The following is an 18,709-nucleotide window of genomic DNA, read 5'->3' on the forward strand; positions in this document are numbered from 1 at the left end:
AGGGTGCTGGTGGTTCTAAAGGGAAGCAGCCCGCCCCGCGCCCTCCCAAGAGGCCGGCGGTGGCCTTGTCATCTGATGAGGAGGAGGATGGCTCACTGTGCCGTGATGTTATGGCGCGTATTGCAGCACTCAAGCAAGCTAGGGCCCCGCCCGCCGTGGGTCCTGGCAGCTCAGCTAAAAGGCCGGTGCGGGCGGCTTCTCGACCTGCGGCCATGGCTGATATTTTGTCTCGTTTGTCAGCGCTAGAGGGAACCTCGGAGGGTGTGACAACCTTTCCATCGACTTCGGGCGAACGTTCCATCGACGAAGGAGAAGTCGGGTCGGCAGCAGCTGAAATCAAGGCGAGCTGGCCAGCAGAGGCGGGGCAGTTGGCTTTGGTGGTACAGGCTCCAGAAGCAGAGGGTAAGTGCTCTTGGCCCCCTCAGGCTGGTTCTTGGCCTTGGACCCAGGGGTCCCAGATACCACCTCACACTGATTTCACACAAGGCGGGGCCTCCATGGGTGCATTTGGGGGCGGTGTTCCTCCCGATTGGGCCCAGTGGGGTCAATCCCCTGTGCCGCATCAGAGGCCAGGGTCTTCCGGCTGGCCTGTGTCCGCTGCCCAGGCATCGGGTAGTATGGGGCTGGGCTCCTCTTGGAGGGGTTACTCAGGAGGGCCATGGGCTAACTATGGGTCTGTGCCCTACCGGGCCTTGCCGGTGGGCGACACTGCCATGCCACTGGGAGATCACCTCACCCCAGCAATGCGAGAGAAGATTTTGCGTGGGGATTATGTGGACGTCTTTACCCTTCTCTTCAGGGACCTGGAGAAGAAGGATAAAGAGGACCTGGAGGACAGAGATAAAGAGTGCATCAAGCACCGCAGGATTGATAGAACCTGGGCCAATTGGCTTCCAGGCTTCTTTATCTATGCAGGTGTGATAGCAAGGGTTCAGCCATGGAGGGCTGCCCCGCTCATTCAGTATATGGACATCATATACAGAGCGCATAGTGACTTCGGTGGTGCAGCGTGGCTGCAATATGACGAAGAGTTTAGAATGCGGGCGGCTCTTAACCCTTCGTTACCATGGGACCAGGTGCACCACCATCTGTGGATCCAGCTCATGACCCCAACTAAATTTGGGTCGGGTGGTAGGTCTGATAGTGGCCATATCGTTCAGCGATCTGGTACCGGACTGGCTGGCACAGTCGCTACTAGGTCAGGCCCCCGTGCGTCCGCGGGGCAGTCGGTTCAGCCCCAGCTGCTCTGTTTTGAGTTTACCTCACGGGGGGTCTGTAACAGGAGGAACTGCCGTTATGGCCATGAGTGCCCCATCTGCCGAGGGCCCCATGTGGCGGCCCCGGTGGGCAGCAGGGTTTTGGAAAAGGGCCCCAGCCCAATAAAGGTGAGGGTACTTAAGGCCATGTTGGCAGATTACCCCAGGCGGGCTGATGCCCAGTTTCTGTTAGATGGTTTTTCCATAGGTGTCCGCATTCCTTTTCAAGGACCGCGGTCCTCCTTCATGTCCACCAACTTGCGTTCTGTGGTGGGCATGGAGGACGTCGTTAGGAATAAAATAGCTAAAGAATGCACCGAGGGTCGGGTTTTGGGCCCCTTTCCCACCCCTCCTGTGCCCAAGTTGAGGGTTTCCCCCCTGGGCGTGGTTCCTAAAAAGGCTCCTGGTGAATTCCGGCTAATTCATCACTTGTCTTACCCCAGGGGTGGGTCAGTAAACGACGCGATACCTGAGCACTTGTGCTCAGTGCGTTACACTTTGTTTGACCAGGCCGTTAAGGTGGTCAGGCGTTGTGGCCAGGGAGCTGAGATGGAGAAATGCGACATTAAGTCGGCATTCCGTCTTCTCCCCGTGCATCCGGAGGACTTTGAGCTCCTCAGGTTTGCCTTTGAGGGTCAATACTATATGGACAGGGCCCTGCCCATGGGGTGCTCTATCTCCTGCGCAGTATTTGAGTGCTTTAGCACCTTTCTGGAGTGGGCGTTACGTCACAGGCAGTGTTGCCGTGACTCCGCCCACTATTTAGATGAATTTATCCTGGTTGGGCCTCCGGGGACTGGGCAGTGCGCGTGCCTTTTGGGTGACTTCGTCAGCCTAACTGAGGAGCTAGGCGTTCCACTGGCACATGAGAAGACAGAGGGCCCATCGACTGTCCTGACCTTCTTGGGCATCGAGTTAGATACGGTGCAGCAGACTTCTAGGCTTCCAGTTGAGAAGCTCTTGGAGCTGAGAGCGCGATTGTGCACCACGCTGGGGAAACGCAAAGTTTCATTGTTAGAGCTCCAGCAAGTAGTGGGCCACCTTAACTTTGCCTGCAAGGTGGTGGCCCCTGGTAAAGCCTTTTTGCGGGGTCTCTGTGAAGCCATGGGGACCCTCCGGCTCCCTCACCACAAGATACGCCTGTCTGAGGGCATGCAGGAGGACCTAGGGGTCCGGCTCCAGTTTTTGCAGGGATTTAATGGGGTGTCTTTTTGGAGACAGGAGCTCCTTTTAGAAGGGGAACTGCAAGTGTCTTCGGACGCTTCAGGGTCCATAGGTCTGGGGATTTATTTTAGGCGGCACTGGTGTGCTGCCAGGTGGCCCGAGGATTGGGTTAAATACGGGCGGTGTAGGGATCTAACCTATCTGGAGTTCTTCCCCATCTTAGTGGTGGTTTATCTTTGGGGGGAGGAGCTTGCCAACCACTCCGTGCACTTTTCGTGTGATAATATGGCTGTGGTTCAAGTGGTGAACTCCCTTTCATCTAAATCGCCCCGGGTCATGACCTTGGTCCGTGCCTTTACTCCCTTTCATCTAAATCGCCCCGGGTCATGACCTTGGTCCGCGCCTTTACCTTAAGGTGCTTGCACCTTAATATATTGTTTTCAGCCAGGCACATACCTGGTGTCAACAATGAGGTGGCAGACGCCTTGTCTCGTCTGCAGATGGACCGGTTTCGACAGCTTGCCCCCGAGGCCGATTTGGTGCCAGCTCTGGTGCCGCAGGAGCTGTGGATGATTGGCAAGTTGAAGCCTCCAGGGCCATCCAGGTAGCCATTGCCCCTAGCACCGGGAGGGCGTACGACAGGGCGGTAAGGAATTTCGATGCCTTTAGGCAGACTGCAGGCCTCTGCCGGGTGTGGCCCCTTCCAGTTGAGCATTTGGCGCAATTTTGCGTGGCTCAAAGAGGTAAGGGGCACAGTGTGAAATATATTCGCAGCCAGATTGCGGCCCTAGCTTTTGCTGCTAAGGCTTGAGGGTTTACAGATACCACGGGGGATTTCCGCATTCGGAAAATGCTGGAAGGGTGGTCAAGGGAGTCCATCACTCCCAGGGACAATAGGCAACCCATCTCTCCAGCCATCCTCCAAGGATTGCAGGCTGTGTGGCCGCGGGTCTGCAGCTCTCATTTTGAGGAGCTGCTGTTTCACGCCGCAGCGTTAGTTGCTTTCTTTGGCGCTCTTAGAGTGAGTGAGCTGGTCCAGCAGTCCCTTGGGGACAACTCTGGCCGTGCCCTCGCTGCAGAGGACGTTAAATTTGTAGGGGAGCGGCTTATCATTAGGATTAGAAGGTCCAAGACGGATCAACATCAAAGAGGGGTTGACCTGGCCCTAGGCCGGTGTTCCATCCCCGAGTTGTGTCCCATAGCAGCCTTGAGGTGCTATCTGGAGGTACGGGGTGATCACTCCGGGGTTCTCTTTTGCCACAGTGATGGCGCCCCGTTGACTAGGTACCAATTTTGGGCAGTCACGGGTAGGGCTCTTCATAAGTTAGGTCTGGATGGGGTCAAATTTGGGACCCATTCTTTTCGCATTGGGGCGGCATCCACTGCCGCTGCCATGGGTTTCTCGGGGCCTGACATCCAGAGGGTTGGACGTTGGCGTTCAAGGGCTTATGCGTCATACATCAGGCCACTGGGACGGGGTAAATCATGTTGAATTGTTTTTTGCAGGCGCTGTGGGTCGTCAGGAGAGGGTACGGATCCTCATCTGTGGCCACAGTATGATCTTCTGGGCGGCGCACCAAGCGAGAAGGTCCTGGATCGGGTCCCAGCTTGGACTGAGCCGGTGGGCTACCATCGAGTGGCAGGGCAGAAGAGGCCTACGTTGGGCGGGGCTACTGCCACTCTTGTTTGAGGGGAGGTCCGCCCCTCCTCCTCATATTTTGGTAGTACACTTAGGGGGCAATGACCTCGGCCTAATGAAAGGGGTAGCCCTCTCTTGGCAGGCGCGGGACAACTTCCTGGAGATCAGGAAGTGATGGCCCGGCGTCCTGATATTCTGGTCAGCCATGCTTCCGCACCGTGTGTGGCGGGAGGCATTGGACCGCAGAGTGATCGATAGGGCTAGGCAGATGGCCAACAGAGCCCTATTTAAAATAATGATGGGTGGGTTGGGGATTTATTTGCCCCATCTGCAGATTCGGGCCGAGTCTGTTGCCCTCTACAGAGGGGATGGGGTGCACCTCTCTTACAGAGGCAACAGCATTTTTCTGGATGACCTACGGCAGGGGCTTAGGTTGTCTTTAAGCCATTTGTGGGGCGCTGAGGCCTAAGCAGAGGCTTGGCCTGTGCGGTGGCAGGATTTAGCTAGGGATATATTTGTGGTGGGCCGGTGAGCACCCTTGGCACCTCCCCATTGGTGGGGAACTGAGGTCTTTCAGGAGCAGCAGGCTGCCATTCGGCCCAGCTGCGAGGTCAGACGCCCTGGGTGGGGAACCCCTGGACAAGCCGGTCTCCCCCCGCTGCCGTTCGGCCGGGTGGGGGAGCTCTCCAGGGGCAATACACTCCACCTGGCCAGGACAGGTTGCAGCCATTCAAGGGATGGATCGCACCCGGTGGCAGCGGGTGCTTGCCCAGACAGGTCAGGGCAGGGTCCCAGTGAATGACCCCAGGGCCTGACCTGTACCACTAGTTAGGCTCCTTGCCGTATTTTCTTGTTGGCTGTTTCATTTAATAAAGCGGCCCATTTTACCCAAACCTTTGTGTCTGACTCTCATTCCAACTAGGGGGGCAATACTGCCATTCCAGCCATGGGCTTAAGCCCCTTAGGCTGGAAGCAGCCATTTGCATCCCTGGCAGGATGAAGCCAGAGAGGATCAGCCCTGCTTTCTGGGCTTAGCTAAAGGGGGTGGAGCTTCTAGGCAGCAGGCTGCCGCTCCGCCCTCCACAGCACAGTCTCACCTCGTGCTCGGCCCACCCTCGTGCTCGGCCCACCCTACCGAATAGGCAAATCAGAGACAATTTGAGAGTTGTGATGGATGCTATTGTATATTATGACAAACACCCTGATAAGGAGGTAGGTTTTTTCTTTGCAGACGCGGGGAAGGCCTTTGACAATTTGCATTGGGATTTTATGTTTTTAACAATGGAAAAGATGGAACTGGGGCAAGAATTTATAGAGGCCGTGAAAGCTATTTACAAAGATCAAACAGTGTCATTATGTATAAATAGCAATTTGACAGAAAAATTTGAGGTAAGAAAAGGTACAAGACAAGGATGTCCACTTTCACCTTTGCTGTTTGTTATGGTGTTGGAAATACTACTGAGGCAGATAAGAGAAGATGACAGCATAAAAGGTATAAGACTTAAAGGTTTTTCGTACAAGTTCAGAGCATTTGCAGATGATGTGATGTTTATACTGGAAGAACCAGTCCAGACATTACCGATACTTTTAGATAAAATTAAAGAATTTGGAGATCTGGCAGGGTTTATTATTAACAAATTAAAATTGAAATTGCTCTGTAAAAATATGACAAAAAAGAAACAAAGGGAGCTAATGAATGTTACGAAGTGTGAAGTGGTTCAAAAAACAAAATATCTGGGAATAGAGCTAACAGTTAAAAATATAGATTTATTTAAAAATAACTATGAAAAGCTGTGGGCACAGGTGGAAAGAGATATGTTGAAATGGAATAAATTGAATTTGTTGCTGTTGGGGCGTATTTCAGTTGTTAAAATGAATGTGTTACCCAGAGTGATGTTTTTGTTACAAATGATCCCAATTGTAAAAGACAAGAAACATTTTATAAAATGGCAAAGGAGAATATCAGAATTTGTATGGGCAGGGAAAAAGCCAAGAGTAAAGATGAAGGTGTTGTGTGATGCAAAAGAGAGGGGTGGTCTACAATTACCAAATTTGAGATTGTATCATGAGGCGATATGTTTGACATGGTTGAGAGATTGGGTAAGACTTTCTAATTTTAAATTGTTAGCTCTGGAGGGTCATAATAACTTGTTTGGTTGGCATGCATATCTATGGTATGACAAACACAAAATGGATGGTATGTTTCAGCATCATTTTGTAAGAAGGAATGTTTTTATGGTATGGCAAAAGTACAAGAAGTTTATTGGGGAGAAAAGACCTATGTGGATTGTTCCAGCAGAAGTTGTAAATCCAAGTGCGGAATACAAGGGAGAAGACTGGATAACTTATAAAGAACTACTACGGATGGACAGAGACACCTTTAAAATAAAAGACAATGAGGAGTTACCATTTAAATATGGTTGGTTGCAATATCGGCAAATTAAAGACTTATTTGAATCTGACAAAAGAAAAGTGGGTTTTAGAAGTAAAAATTCAGAATTAGAAGAGCTTCTATTTGGAGGGGGAATAAAATTGATTTCTAAGATGTATAAGCTTTTACTGAAATGGTTCACGGAAGATGAGATGGTTAAACTTCAAATGGTGAAGTGGGCAGTAAATTTTAACAAAGAAATTACAATGGAGGCTTGGGAATATTTATGGAAAAATACATTGAAGATTTCTACATGCACTAATTTGAAAGAGAATGAATACAAGATGATGTATAGGTGGTATTTAACACCGAAAAAATTAGCAAATGTAAATAATGATATGTCAAACAAATGCTGGAAATGTAAAAAACATGAAGGTTCCTTTTATCATATGTGGTGGACGTGTGAAACGGCCAAGCTTTTTTGGTCTAAGATTTATGCAGAAATGTTGTTAATTGTGAAAAGTAATTTGTTGAAGTGCCCGGAACTGCTATTGTTAGGTTTAAATATGGAAAAAGTTAATGTCAAGGATAGAACACTATTATATGACGGTAGCAGCAAGATTACTATATGCACAGTATTGGAAGCAAGAAGAAATACCAGAAGTTGAAGATTGGATTCAGAAATTGTTGTACATGGCGGAGATGGACAAAATGACAAGAAAATTGAAAGAACAACATCCAAGTGAATTTTTGAATGACTGGGGGAAATTTAAGGACTATCTTGAAAACAAGTGGGATATGAAAGGACAACTGTGGTCTCTGGATAACTATTAAGATGTACAGAGAATAAGTATGAACTTTACCTTTAATAATAGAAACAAATAATAGAATAGTGCTAATGATAAGAAATAAGAGGTTATAGTGCTGTTGGGAGTCAAAAAGGAAAGGGGGGAGGGAGAAGGGGTGGGGCATATATACCAGAATAAGGGGTAAATGTAGCTGTACCATGTAGTATGGAATGTATGGAATGTATGTTATCTCATCCAATAAAAATTGATTTAAAAAAAAAAGAATTTTCATAGACAGATGGATGACAATGACAATTTTTGCTGACTCTCCCATCCTGTAGTGGACCTCTGATGCTGCTCCTGGGCATCCCTTGTACCCTAGAAGCAGCATTTGGAGGGGCTTTCGGGTTGCAATAAGAGGAGAAAAGCAAGTAAGTCATGCTCTGCAGACAGAAATGTCTTCCATTCGCAGGAATCCTCAGTGGGAGCCAGCCTTTAAGTGACATGTGCAACCATCATTTCAACTACTCTTCCAACTTATAGCAGAACTATGGCACAGAAATGACAAGAGAGCTGTACAGATTGTCCTTCTATATAAGGCAGCCTCATAGATTTAATGCACTTTTTTCTTACTAAGAATCAAGCTAACTGCAGTCAGGACTAGAGATGGGCACGATCCGCATTATGATCGAAAAAAACCCACGATAATGGCGATCACGCGATCGGGACCTGGCGGATCGTGCTCGAACATGGCCAATGATCCAGCGGTCGGGAGGGGGGCTGGATCGGGGCTTGATTGGGGTGATCGTGCTTGGATTAGGAAGCCAGACACTCAGGCGCCAGCAATCTATTCCCCTGGCAACGGAGCCAGGGGAATGCCTGAGCTGTGTTTGCCCTCCTTCTGTCGCCCTGGAAACCCGAATGGAAGCCGAGCTTGCCTTGATCAGCAGGGCTTCCTTCCAACCACAGAGCAGCAAAGCAGTCACCAGCTGGGAGAAGACACCCAAGGGAGGGAGGGGGAAGGGGGTGTTCTGTAGCCATGGGCACTCCAATCTCATCCCTGCAAACCCTGATAGGCAGCTCTGATGGCCAAACACAGACAGCCAAACACAAACACAGATGCTGCCGGCATCAGCCACCGTTCCTGTATTGCTAGGAACAGCGCTTTTGCCTCCACGATCCACGATCCATGGATCGGAAACGGGAGATTATAGTTGTGGATCGTTAATTCGGGATTGTTGGCGCCGATCCACAATCAGCTTGATCGGTATTTTTTTTTGGATCGTGCCCACCTCTAGTCAGGACTTTTAAAATATGGCTGAATGGCACTTCCCTTTTATACTCTCAACTTCCCCAGGTCTTCAACCAGTTTTTACCTCATCCTGGGACTTGATCAGAGTCTTGATGTTTCTCTGCCCCTCATGTCCATCTATCATACTTCTTCGGATCTGTAGTTTTTTTTAAAAAGGACAAAAAAGGAGATGGTGTAAATGGCTGAGCGCCAGAGGTAACACATGGGCATCCCTCTTCTCTGCTGCAACTCTCAAGGAAAATGGATCAGTAATATGAGTGGGGCAATACAAATGGAAATTCTGCCATCTTCTCCCATTCAATACTCCTGGATTCACTGATTAAATCAGGATTTATACCATTAGATGTTCCTTTCCCAGTCATCTCCCTCCCTGTGTTGTTTCCATGAATTCTATCTTAAATAAAATCACCATATGCCATAGGCATAGTCTGCACACACTATGGAAAATTAATCAAGACTGCAGCCTTGAGAGAGGCTCCTTTACACATGATAAATTTTCTATGCAGTTATTCATCTCATGTGCCTTCTATGTATACTAGTACGTGTGCATAAATGCATACATGCATTCATATTATGCTCTGTATGTAAATGTGACAGGAAACCTGTTTGATAGTGGTTTACCCTATCACAGACATACAAAACATGTGTGTGATTACCACAGACCCACAAGTGCTGTGCAATTTTATTCCTAGAAGTATACATTATATATGCACGTACTTTTGCCATTTGGCTCCATCATTGCAAGATGTTATGGTACTATATGAGCTAAGTAGCCAGACTTCCAGTCTGCTGCTAAAGATGGTACTGAGGCATGGAGAAAACCATGGTGAAATCTTACTCTGCAGCTGTAAGCAAAAGGCTACCACATTGCCATTGGCATCTTTACACTTCTTTGCCATTGCATATATGCAGTGAATTAAGTGAACACATCTGCCTAAAACAGAATAGTCTCTGTCTCGAGTGTATCACCTACCTCCTCTTTGTTCTCATCTTCTAGTTCTGCATCAAGGAAATCGAGGGTCACAGGTTCCTGGAAATTAATGATCTAAAAGGAAAAAGCAATGGCAAGTTAGGTGAGAATTATCCACCATTGTTCAGTGCAACTTTAAGGAGGCTCAACTGGGAGAATTTCTTCCAGTTCAGAGAAGTAAGAAGTCTAAGCTTTCATCACATAATGTGTAGCAGAGACATGACTGCATGGAGCTTTGGGTTGGGCTATCACCAATATGCTGATGATACCCAATTTTATCTGCTGATGGCCGGCCTGCTAGAGACCAGCCAGGGCTTTGGGGACCATGACTGGATGGTTGAAATAGAGCTGACTGAAACTAAATCCAATGAAGATGGAGGTCCTGTATCTGGGCTGTGGGCTCAACTCCCAGCCCTTGATGGGGTGCCACTTGCACCAGTGCAGGTGGTAAGTCTGGACGTGACCTTGAATGCATCCTTGTCAATGGAAGCTCAGGTCACAGCAGTTGCCAGATCTGCATTCTTCCACCTTTGTCATATCAGGCAACTTGTTCCTTACCTTTCAGCCCCCAACCTTACTACATTGATCCATGTAATGGTCACCTCCAGTCTAGATTACTGCAACTCATTCTACACTGGGCTGCCTTTGGGCCTGTTCCGGAAGTTGCAACTGATCCAGAATGCAGCATCATGTGTCTTGATCAGAACTCCATTCTGATCACATATATTACCAATACTGTGCCAGCTGCACTGGCTCCCAGTGGAGTTCCAGATCAGGTTCAAGGTTTTGGTTTTGACCTTTAAAGCCCTTAGCGGACTGGGACTGACATACCTACGGGACCACCTCTCCTAGGCCTTTGAGTAGAGCTGGGTTCTTGCTTTTCGAAGTGAGTTTTATTTGCTGTGTCTTCCCCTCTGCTGTTTGGAGCTCCAATCTTCTGGTTTGCTTTCTGGGGGTTTGTGGCCCCTCTTCCCCAGGGAGCCCTTCTTTTATTTGCTTTTCTTTCTTTCTTTCTCTGCTTTTCAGAGGGTCTGTCTTCTGTTTTGGGTGGATCCCCCCCCCCCAGGAGCCTCACTTTTCTCTAGGCTGGCTCCCTTTGTATGCACTTGTGTGGTGTAGTGCAGTTTTCCTTTTTTCTTCACGCTCCTCCAGTGCCCTTTACTTTTATTTGGAGTGCCTCTACAGCCTGCACCACTGACTGGGTGGTGTTTTGGGGGGCTTGTGCCTCTGGTGTGCTGACTCACACCCACTTGGGGCTGTTTGCTCTCTGTGTGAACTTGTGTGGTGCAGTGAAGTGTGACCTCTTTTCTGCACACTCCTTCAGTGCCCTTCACTTTTATTTGCAGCACCTCTCCAGCCAGTGCCACTAGGCTTGTGACTCTGGTGCGCTGACTCACATCTGCACGGGGTTGCTCAACTATCTCCGCTGCACACACCATCAGGCTCCCCACTTGCATGCTTCTGTAGTGCAGCTCGCTTTTGCTGTGTGCACACACACCATCAGTGCACACACTGTTTTATTTTATTTTGAGCCCCTTTCCAGCTGGAGACAGTGTCTGAGTGGAAGTGGTTTTGGGGGCTGTCCGCTGACTCACAACTGCATGGGTAGCTTTACTGTCTGCAGGAGGGCAGGCACAGGGGATGGAGGAGAGCATGCTGAAAACTCCCTGTGAGTTTGGGCTCTCTGAGCATGAAGGGGGCTGTCCTGGGCTCAGACGAACCCTGAACCTTGAACTGGTTTGGGAACCAATTGTGGTTTGGAAGTTCATGGTTCCTGTTCTGTGAAAATGAATGAACCATGAACCAAGTGGTTCGGTTTTTCCCTGTTCCATGCCCATCTCTACTCCTGGTTGAGTTTAGGTCAAACTCTCAGAAAATACAAAGACTCCTGCATGGAGTGGGGATGATGCTGGTTTGATGAGAAATTTAAATTGTTATTGATCAGAGCAGGACTGAGTAAGTGAGTAAATTGCTGCTGGTTTTGTCCATCTCTGCCACATTGCCAGACTATTAATACTAGTGATGTACTGAACTCAAAGTTTCTGTCAGTGAATCATATTTCACTATGATTGATGCCATTTCTCAATACGTAATTCCTGGCTGGCCTTTTAATGATAGATTTATCTGATTAGTATCCATTTCCCTTGCCTATTTCCCTTGCCCCACCTTGATGGACACCGAGCTTTCCCTGAGATAAATTAGTGAAGGGCTCCTTATTCACTCCCTTTCTTTTGCTTAATATCCCAAGGAAGTAATATTTCATAAAATGGTCTATCTAGTGTTTTCTACACCTGCCAGGAGTGTAGAGGAAGTCTATATTTCATGTCCTTGAAATGTAGCAATTAGTGCTTAGCGACTAACAAGAATGCCACTACCTTCTCTGCAGTAAGCACAGCAAATAGCTCCCAGCATTGGAGCAATGAATAATTAGCTGCAATGAGATCCATTCAATTCCTGAGACCAACTCTCCCTAGCACTTCAAGTCACCATCTATCAGCCCTGCTGAAAATGGTATGTTGTGCAAATACAAACACAGGGAATGATCAAAGAGGTCACATTTGTGATCAGCTGTCTGTAGCCATCTATATATGGATGCATCCTGTCAGGGGTTGTGGGGTTCTAACTGGAAGCTCTATGGATCAGACAGTGACTCACTGCTCTGTGAGCCACTGAGGGCCAAACTACGTGAGATAGACAGTGGACTTGACTTGGTTTCCCCACAGCCACACAGTAGCTGCAGGGAATGTTGTTTCAAGAATCTGCAGGGCTATGGGAAAGTTAAGAAGAGTATAATTATAATTTTAAAAATATATCAGGGATATTGTTCTGATATTTCTGGAATTACTTTCTAGAATGATAACAATACTGATATTTAAGAGAAATGATAACCGTGCCCTCTGTGACTTTCTGATGCAGAATTAAAGTAATTTTTCAAGTGCAGACCTCTTTTTAGACTGGTTTGGCTGAGGGTCAGAAAGGACTATGTGTTGCAGAGAGGCTAGGAAGATAGTGTTCAAGGAATGCTCTTGGCTTATAGTTGAAGGGGGTAGACATCCCAGGAGACAGATAAGGGAGACATCACAATAGGTCAACAGACAAGAAGGGCTGTGTTCTATTCATAGGAAGTGGTGAGGTCATAGAAAAGCAAAGGGGATGAATTGCACACACCAATTAAAAATAATTAGGCAAAACATTGGCTGACCAATAATAAAAATAATTAGGCAAATCATTGACTGATCAATGAATAATAAAAATCACCAACATTGATACAGGGACAGACCACCGATGCTTTTGGATATCAGGTTAATTTTGTGGCTAAAGAGGGAATAATTATATAGGATTATACATTTGTATATAATCTGAAGGATTCTGTATTAAAGCAAATTATACATTTTTCTTTAATAGCTGTTTGGAGCTTCAGTCTGGTGATGATTTACCACCATCAATATTTCCACACAACTCATGAATTCAAACTCACAAGCACTATCGGCTGATAATACATCCACCAGCCAGATCATAATTTAGTAGCATATAAATAAATAAAGTTGCTTGGATCCTGTTGAAAATCTCTGTTAATGGAAGGGAATTCTGTTAGCACAGGATGTCTTTCCACCCTCCCCCTTCCATGGCAACCCAAAATATGCCCCCCCCCCATGCTGCTTCTGAGAAATGGGGACCTCCACAGGAAGAGCAGCGGGGTTGGAGATCTGCCATGGGAGGAGGGAACTGACAAAAAATGCCCCCTCTTCCATCAGCAGGACTGATCTGTGGACTGCAACGCAGTATTTTGTAAGTAAGCCACAAGTTATCACGTTGAGTTTAAGGGAATGTAGGAAGCTGCCTTATATGGAGTCAGATTACTGATCTATCTAGCTCAGTCTTGTCTGCTGTAACCAGCTGCAGTTCTCCACCAACTCAGCCTTTTCCAACATGTTCAACTTAATAATTTAAATGACAATGTCAGAGATTGAGAGCAGGACCTTCAGCATGCACAGAATGCAGTCCTCTACACAGCCACAGCCCCTCTTGTAAAAAAACATTTTCTTAGGAGCATGTGATGATGCAGTGTGGTACCAGATAGCAGACAATCCCATACAGGCACACTGTTCATTTTGTGGTGGATAAACAGCAAGTTTAAAAGCACTAATAATCTGTTTATAAATGATGGTGGGTGGAAACAACAGTCAAAGGAGGAGAAAACGCTTCTTACCTTGGGTCGTAGATTTGGGTGTAGTAATACATAGCCATTCAGGTCAATAGCGAATACATAGCCATTAGCCCCTAACTGGGTGGGAAAACAAAAAGAGAAAGTCTTTGTAGAGAAAAACAAATTCGAACTCAAAAGGAAGGCATTCACTTGCATCCAGGTTCCGATGTTACAGATAGTGAGTTGGATTTAGTGGAAAGGACTTCCATCAGCAGAGTGGAACTTCCTCACCTCTCTTACCCAGAGGGCTCCCAAAATACTGCTCCTGGGGGACAGGTTGCCCCCCAGGAATGGCACGAAAGGTGAATCTGTACTAGGCAGAAGGGTTCAGCAAAAGCCTGTTAAGAAATCTACCACTACATCCATCCACATTTCTATAGATATCTATGCCTTTCCCTTTCATTCTTAAACCAAGCACAAAACCAGGAACTCTAAATTGAGGGAAAGGATTTCTGATATTTTTCCTATTGAAGAGGCCGTGGCTGCAATCCTAAGAACACTTTTCAGGGAGTAAATCCCACTAAATAAAATGGGACTTACTTCTAAGTAGTCCTGCTTAGGAGTCCCAATAAATGTCAATAGGAGACAGTAAAGATGATTTGGAGCTACAGCAAAGAAAGTAATTAAGTGCATTCTTTCTTAAAAATAAAAATCAATAGCTTATCTGCCATCCTTCCAATACATGACTATTTGTGGGGAGTGGAAATAAAAAAGAGGAAATTCTGAGCACATCCATCTAATGTGAATTCTCAAAGAAGACCACCTCCCTGCCTGCTTTTTATTTTGATGGGTTTTTCAGAAATCCGAAGTGTGTAAAGATCCCAGGCTGAGGGAAAGCTATCTGTTTCTTACGCACATTGTACTGCGGCGTCAGCTTCTTGATATCATTTAGAGCCACATCAATTCCCACAACACCTAGGATGAGTTGGTTCTGGAAACAAACAAACAACAAAAGGCAATGTTATGTTCCCCGTTCTAGATCAAGACAGAGGGACAGAAATGACCACACAGAAAACGTATAATAAGCATTTTCTTTGTGATAAATCAGAAAGGAAGGACCCCAAGTTGAAGATGCTGTTAGAAGGACACTTCACCTTCTCAGGCACTTCGTATCTTAACCTCTTCACTCAGCCACTTCAACTACTCATCTACACTTACTTATGTACTACCCTCTCATATACCTCCCCCTGCTTCTGCAACATTATATGAACTCAGGATGAAGTATCACTCATATTATTTTGTCTTCGTGGTACACCTATTCAGACACTGAAAGGGGAGTTTGTACTATGGAAGGACAGAGTAGTAAAAAAAAGTACATTAATCAAGTACATAAGTGAATGAATAAAATATCATGTAAAAGGCATCAGAGTAACACAAAAAGCAACAAGCACCAGTATTATTTATGTTTAGACATTATTGCGTGTACCATCCCTCATCCACCCAGGAATTTGCATAGTACTGGTGTCTGATAGAGTGAATCAGTAGTATTTTTCAGTGTGTCTGAAATCTTTTTGGAACACAGAATAGTAAGAAAATGCTCAGGACCTAAGTACATCTTATCAGGTGCCCAGGTTGTGTCCAGGTCTACCACAAAGCCCTTAAATCAAATGAATGTGGAGAGGTGTGTGGGGACCATGGTTTGTAGGGAGAGGCCTTTCCTCTTGTTGGAATCTGTGCAAGTGTCCTACACTTAGTCATGAAAGAGTTAAATTGTTGTTCTGTTTGTTTAGTCAGATAGCTAGTTAGCATAGGACCACTTAGGCTTCGAGAGAAGTTCCCACCAGAGAAAGTGGGAGTCTTTAGTCTTAATGAGGGAATCCAGGATTGTCTATTGGATGAGCCAGTTTATTGGGGGGCAATTAGCTAGCAACCTATACTAAGGTTTTATTGTTCTTTGTTCACTTCTGCTACACTACTACTAGTTCACTAGACCATGCAGTCTAAACTTTTCTCTCTCTAGTACCTAGTCGAGACTATCAAGATGTAGTCAGAAACTGTTTGTTGTTTTTCCTATTAAATGTACCCTTTTAACCCTATTATGTAGTAAAGTATTTTTATAGAGCTAGAATCACAGAAGTCTGTCTGCTTATTTCCACTGTGCTATTATCAAACTCTGCTACTCTGCAAACTTATTATTATTATTATATCTCATTGCTGATGCAACTCCCAATACCTCTGCACTATTTTCCCAAACCAAAACAGTCTTGAGAGGCACTAATTGACTCACTGGGAAAACTACATATACTCCATCAGTATATATGCAGCTGCCAACAGTGATAGTCAACAGCCTTGTCAAAGACTGATTCTGAAGTTGCTTGCTGCTTACTACCTTTCAGTTGTTACTATGATGTCAGTGTTTAAAATTCTCAGGAATTAAATTCAGTTTTGATCAGAGATGAGCATTACTCTGTGTGAAGCTGGCCTGGCATTCCTCAAGGGATGATGGGGTATAAACTCATCTTTCCATCTAATAAGCAGAGGCAGGGGAAGACTGCTGCAAGCTCAGGTCTTTCCCTTTATGCTTATGTACTGTGATCGATGAAGGATGCCATGATATGAGCAGAAAACTGTTACCTCGGCACTCAGTTAGACAGTCAGGGAAACCTAAGGGCTGGATACTAATTTCCTGCCCTACAGAATGAAACCAGTATTTGTTGCTATACTGGCTCTCTCAGTACATAAACCCAACACAATAGAGGTCAAAGACCGTGCTTGGGATATGAGGCATACTCAGTCCCCAAGTCCCAGTTAAGGCTTTTCAAGCAGGCTATATGTCTGGTGATATGGTCCCCTGAAAGATAGCCCAGAATCAACTAACCACAGGAGCCATGAGGCAGGGAGAGAACAAGGGGCCTTTCCAATGATATGAAGTCATCCCCTCACCCAGCCTCTCCTACCTTAACAATAGTGCTTCTTTGAGACACATACATCCTCCATTAAAGAGACACCAGTGCCTGCACCTGCAACAAGCCACCATATCAACTGTTACAGTGCACAGCATGGGATAATTGTTGCGATGTAGCTGCCATGCTGCTTTATGAGGCAATAACCAGGCTCCCCAGAGAATAAATGGCCTGGTCTTTGGCCTTGTCGCTTACCTTGTTGGGAAACAGATCATTGCCTGTTTAAAAACAAGCTGACATAGAATGCCATGGCAGGTCTATTACTGCCAATAAATCTAAGCAAACACAAAACTGGGAGCATAAGGCGGATGAGACAGACTGTGGACACATGCTGGGATTCTACTCACGGGGGGGGGGGGAAGGGAGGCATTTGTGATCTTTTTAGTGGCATGTGCGTGTCTTAAAATTCAGCTGTCACTATAAAGTGTGAAAAATTATCTTCAAGTGCATATGATGTAAAAATTGTCCTTGTTATTGTTTCTATTACAACCTGCTCTTCCTTTATAAAGCTGATTGCTCTCACAAACCTCCCTTCTAAATACTGATAAGGTCCATTCCTGCTGCAGCAAAGGGAGTTCCCAGACCATTCACAGGGCCCTAGTCCTATGACTCGCATAACTAATCTGTGTATATGTAAGATTCATTTGATACTTGGAGCTAAAGGGTCTTTCAATATTCCATAAATAAGGGTATTTCTCTTCTGCTTGGCCTAAAGAAAATGTAGCTTCCTACTTCCTCTAGTGATATGACTGAGCCCACGCCGGTGATCCGTAAAATGATGGTCCTTTTAAGGAGTGATGCTCTGCTCATCCCCTAGTGTTGACATTTGACAGATATAACTGGATAAATTTTTCTATCCTTCTCTTTTGGTATTAGTTCATCTGTCATTCATTGTCCTGTTGTCATTCTTCATATCATGTTCCATTAAACATCAAAACAAATGCTAGACTGAGTGGGCATGCTGCCCTTGGCCCTAATTTTGTGATATAGAAAGTTAGTAAATCTAAAAATGGTGAGTGTTCACTAGGCTTGGTGGTTATGTTTTCCCCAGTAAAATCCTCTTATTCATTTGCCATCATGCCTCATGTTTATTCCTTTTGCATAAACCAAAATTTGGCAAATCCAGCAATGACTTCATGGCATGCAAAAATAATATTCTCTGTTTACAGCTGTCCAGGATGCCGAGGAGTGAAAAAATAAACTCATCTCTATACCCTACACATACTCCCTTTTATACATGCCCACAAACATGTAATCTTTTCCCAGCAGGATAACTTCACTAACAATTCTTGATCTCTGGTTTGAATACAGGGAATACCTTGCAGGTTGAAAACGTACCTTCTTTTCACTGCCGCCATCAGTGAGGTTGAACACTGGCAGAGTGCCCGTCACTACCAAGCCTAGGCCCTGTCAAAAGAAAATGACCACTGAGAAAATATGATCAGGTGGAAGAAATTATCTATATGAGACCTGCTGGTTCAGACAGCGCAAGAGCATCATTAATGCAGGCCTCTGTAGTGCTGAGGGATCAGAGCTTGCTTCCGGAACAAATCTGGAGATAGTTTTGGGAATCTCACTAGCAAAGTCTGGTGATGGACTATTGTCTTGGGATACAGAACTGCCTGATTCTGTAACACACTGTTGACATCCTGCTGATTTAAGATGTAATCAGGAGAAGTCTCTGTATTTGAAGCAGCTATTAGCTTTGTCAGTGCAGCTTGGTTATGAACCTAGCATGAGGAAAACCAAGATACGTTAAGGCAGACTGTTCTACCGGGGTAAGCTGTTTCATACAGTTAATGGCTTCTCTGGTGTTTCATGACGTTCAGTTGCTTATACAGGGGCCAATACACTGATTGATGTATGGGGAAGCATGACTGGGTTATCACCTTGCATGTAACTCTCTGGATCTGGGCACCAGATTTTTGTGGAACTCAGGCAAAAGCACTGCAGTAAGCCCCTCCTCATGTTAACATATAGTTATTTCTCTCTCTCTACCTAAAGTTTCTTTCTTTCACTTGCCTCCTCCACAAGCAGCTGCTTTTTCTGTTCCTTGGTGGCTGCTTCTCCTCCTTACTCCTGCCTACTGGTCCTTCTTG

At 46.0% G+C, this 18,709-nt stretch overlaps 1 protein-coding gene across 1 annotated transcript in view; it reads right to left on the minus strand.

Annotated features, from left to right (window-relative positions):
• CACNA2D2 (calcium voltage-gated channel auxiliary subunit alpha2delta 2) overlaps positions 1 to 18,709 on the minus strand; it is a 935,072-nt gene that overhangs the window by 59,862 nt on the left and 856,501 nt on the right. The window contains exons 16-20 of the mRNA XM_054977462.1: positions 17,949 to 18,017; positions 14,564 to 14,638; positions 13,711 to 13,785; positions 9,504 to 9,575; positions 8,595 to 8,666 (exon numbers count right to left, since the gene is read on the minus strand). Coding sequence (XP_054833437.1) covers positions 8,595 to 8,666; positions 9,504 to 9,575; positions 13,711 to 13,785; positions 14,564 to 14,638; positions 17,949 to 18,017 — 363 coding nt within the window. The remainder of the gene's footprint in view (positions 1 to 8,594; positions 8,667 to 9,503; positions 9,576 to 13,710; positions 13,786 to 14,563; positions 14,639 to 17,948; positions 18,018 to 18,709) is intronic.

This window comes from Eublepharis macularius, chromosome 4 (genome assembly GCF_028583425.1).
Source record: "Eublepharis macularius isolate TG4126 chromosome 4, MPM_Emac_v1.0, whole genome shotgun sequence".
Classification (NCBI taxonomy): Eukaryota; Metazoa; Chordata; class Lepidosauria; order Squamata; family Eublepharidae; genus Eublepharis; species Eublepharis macularius.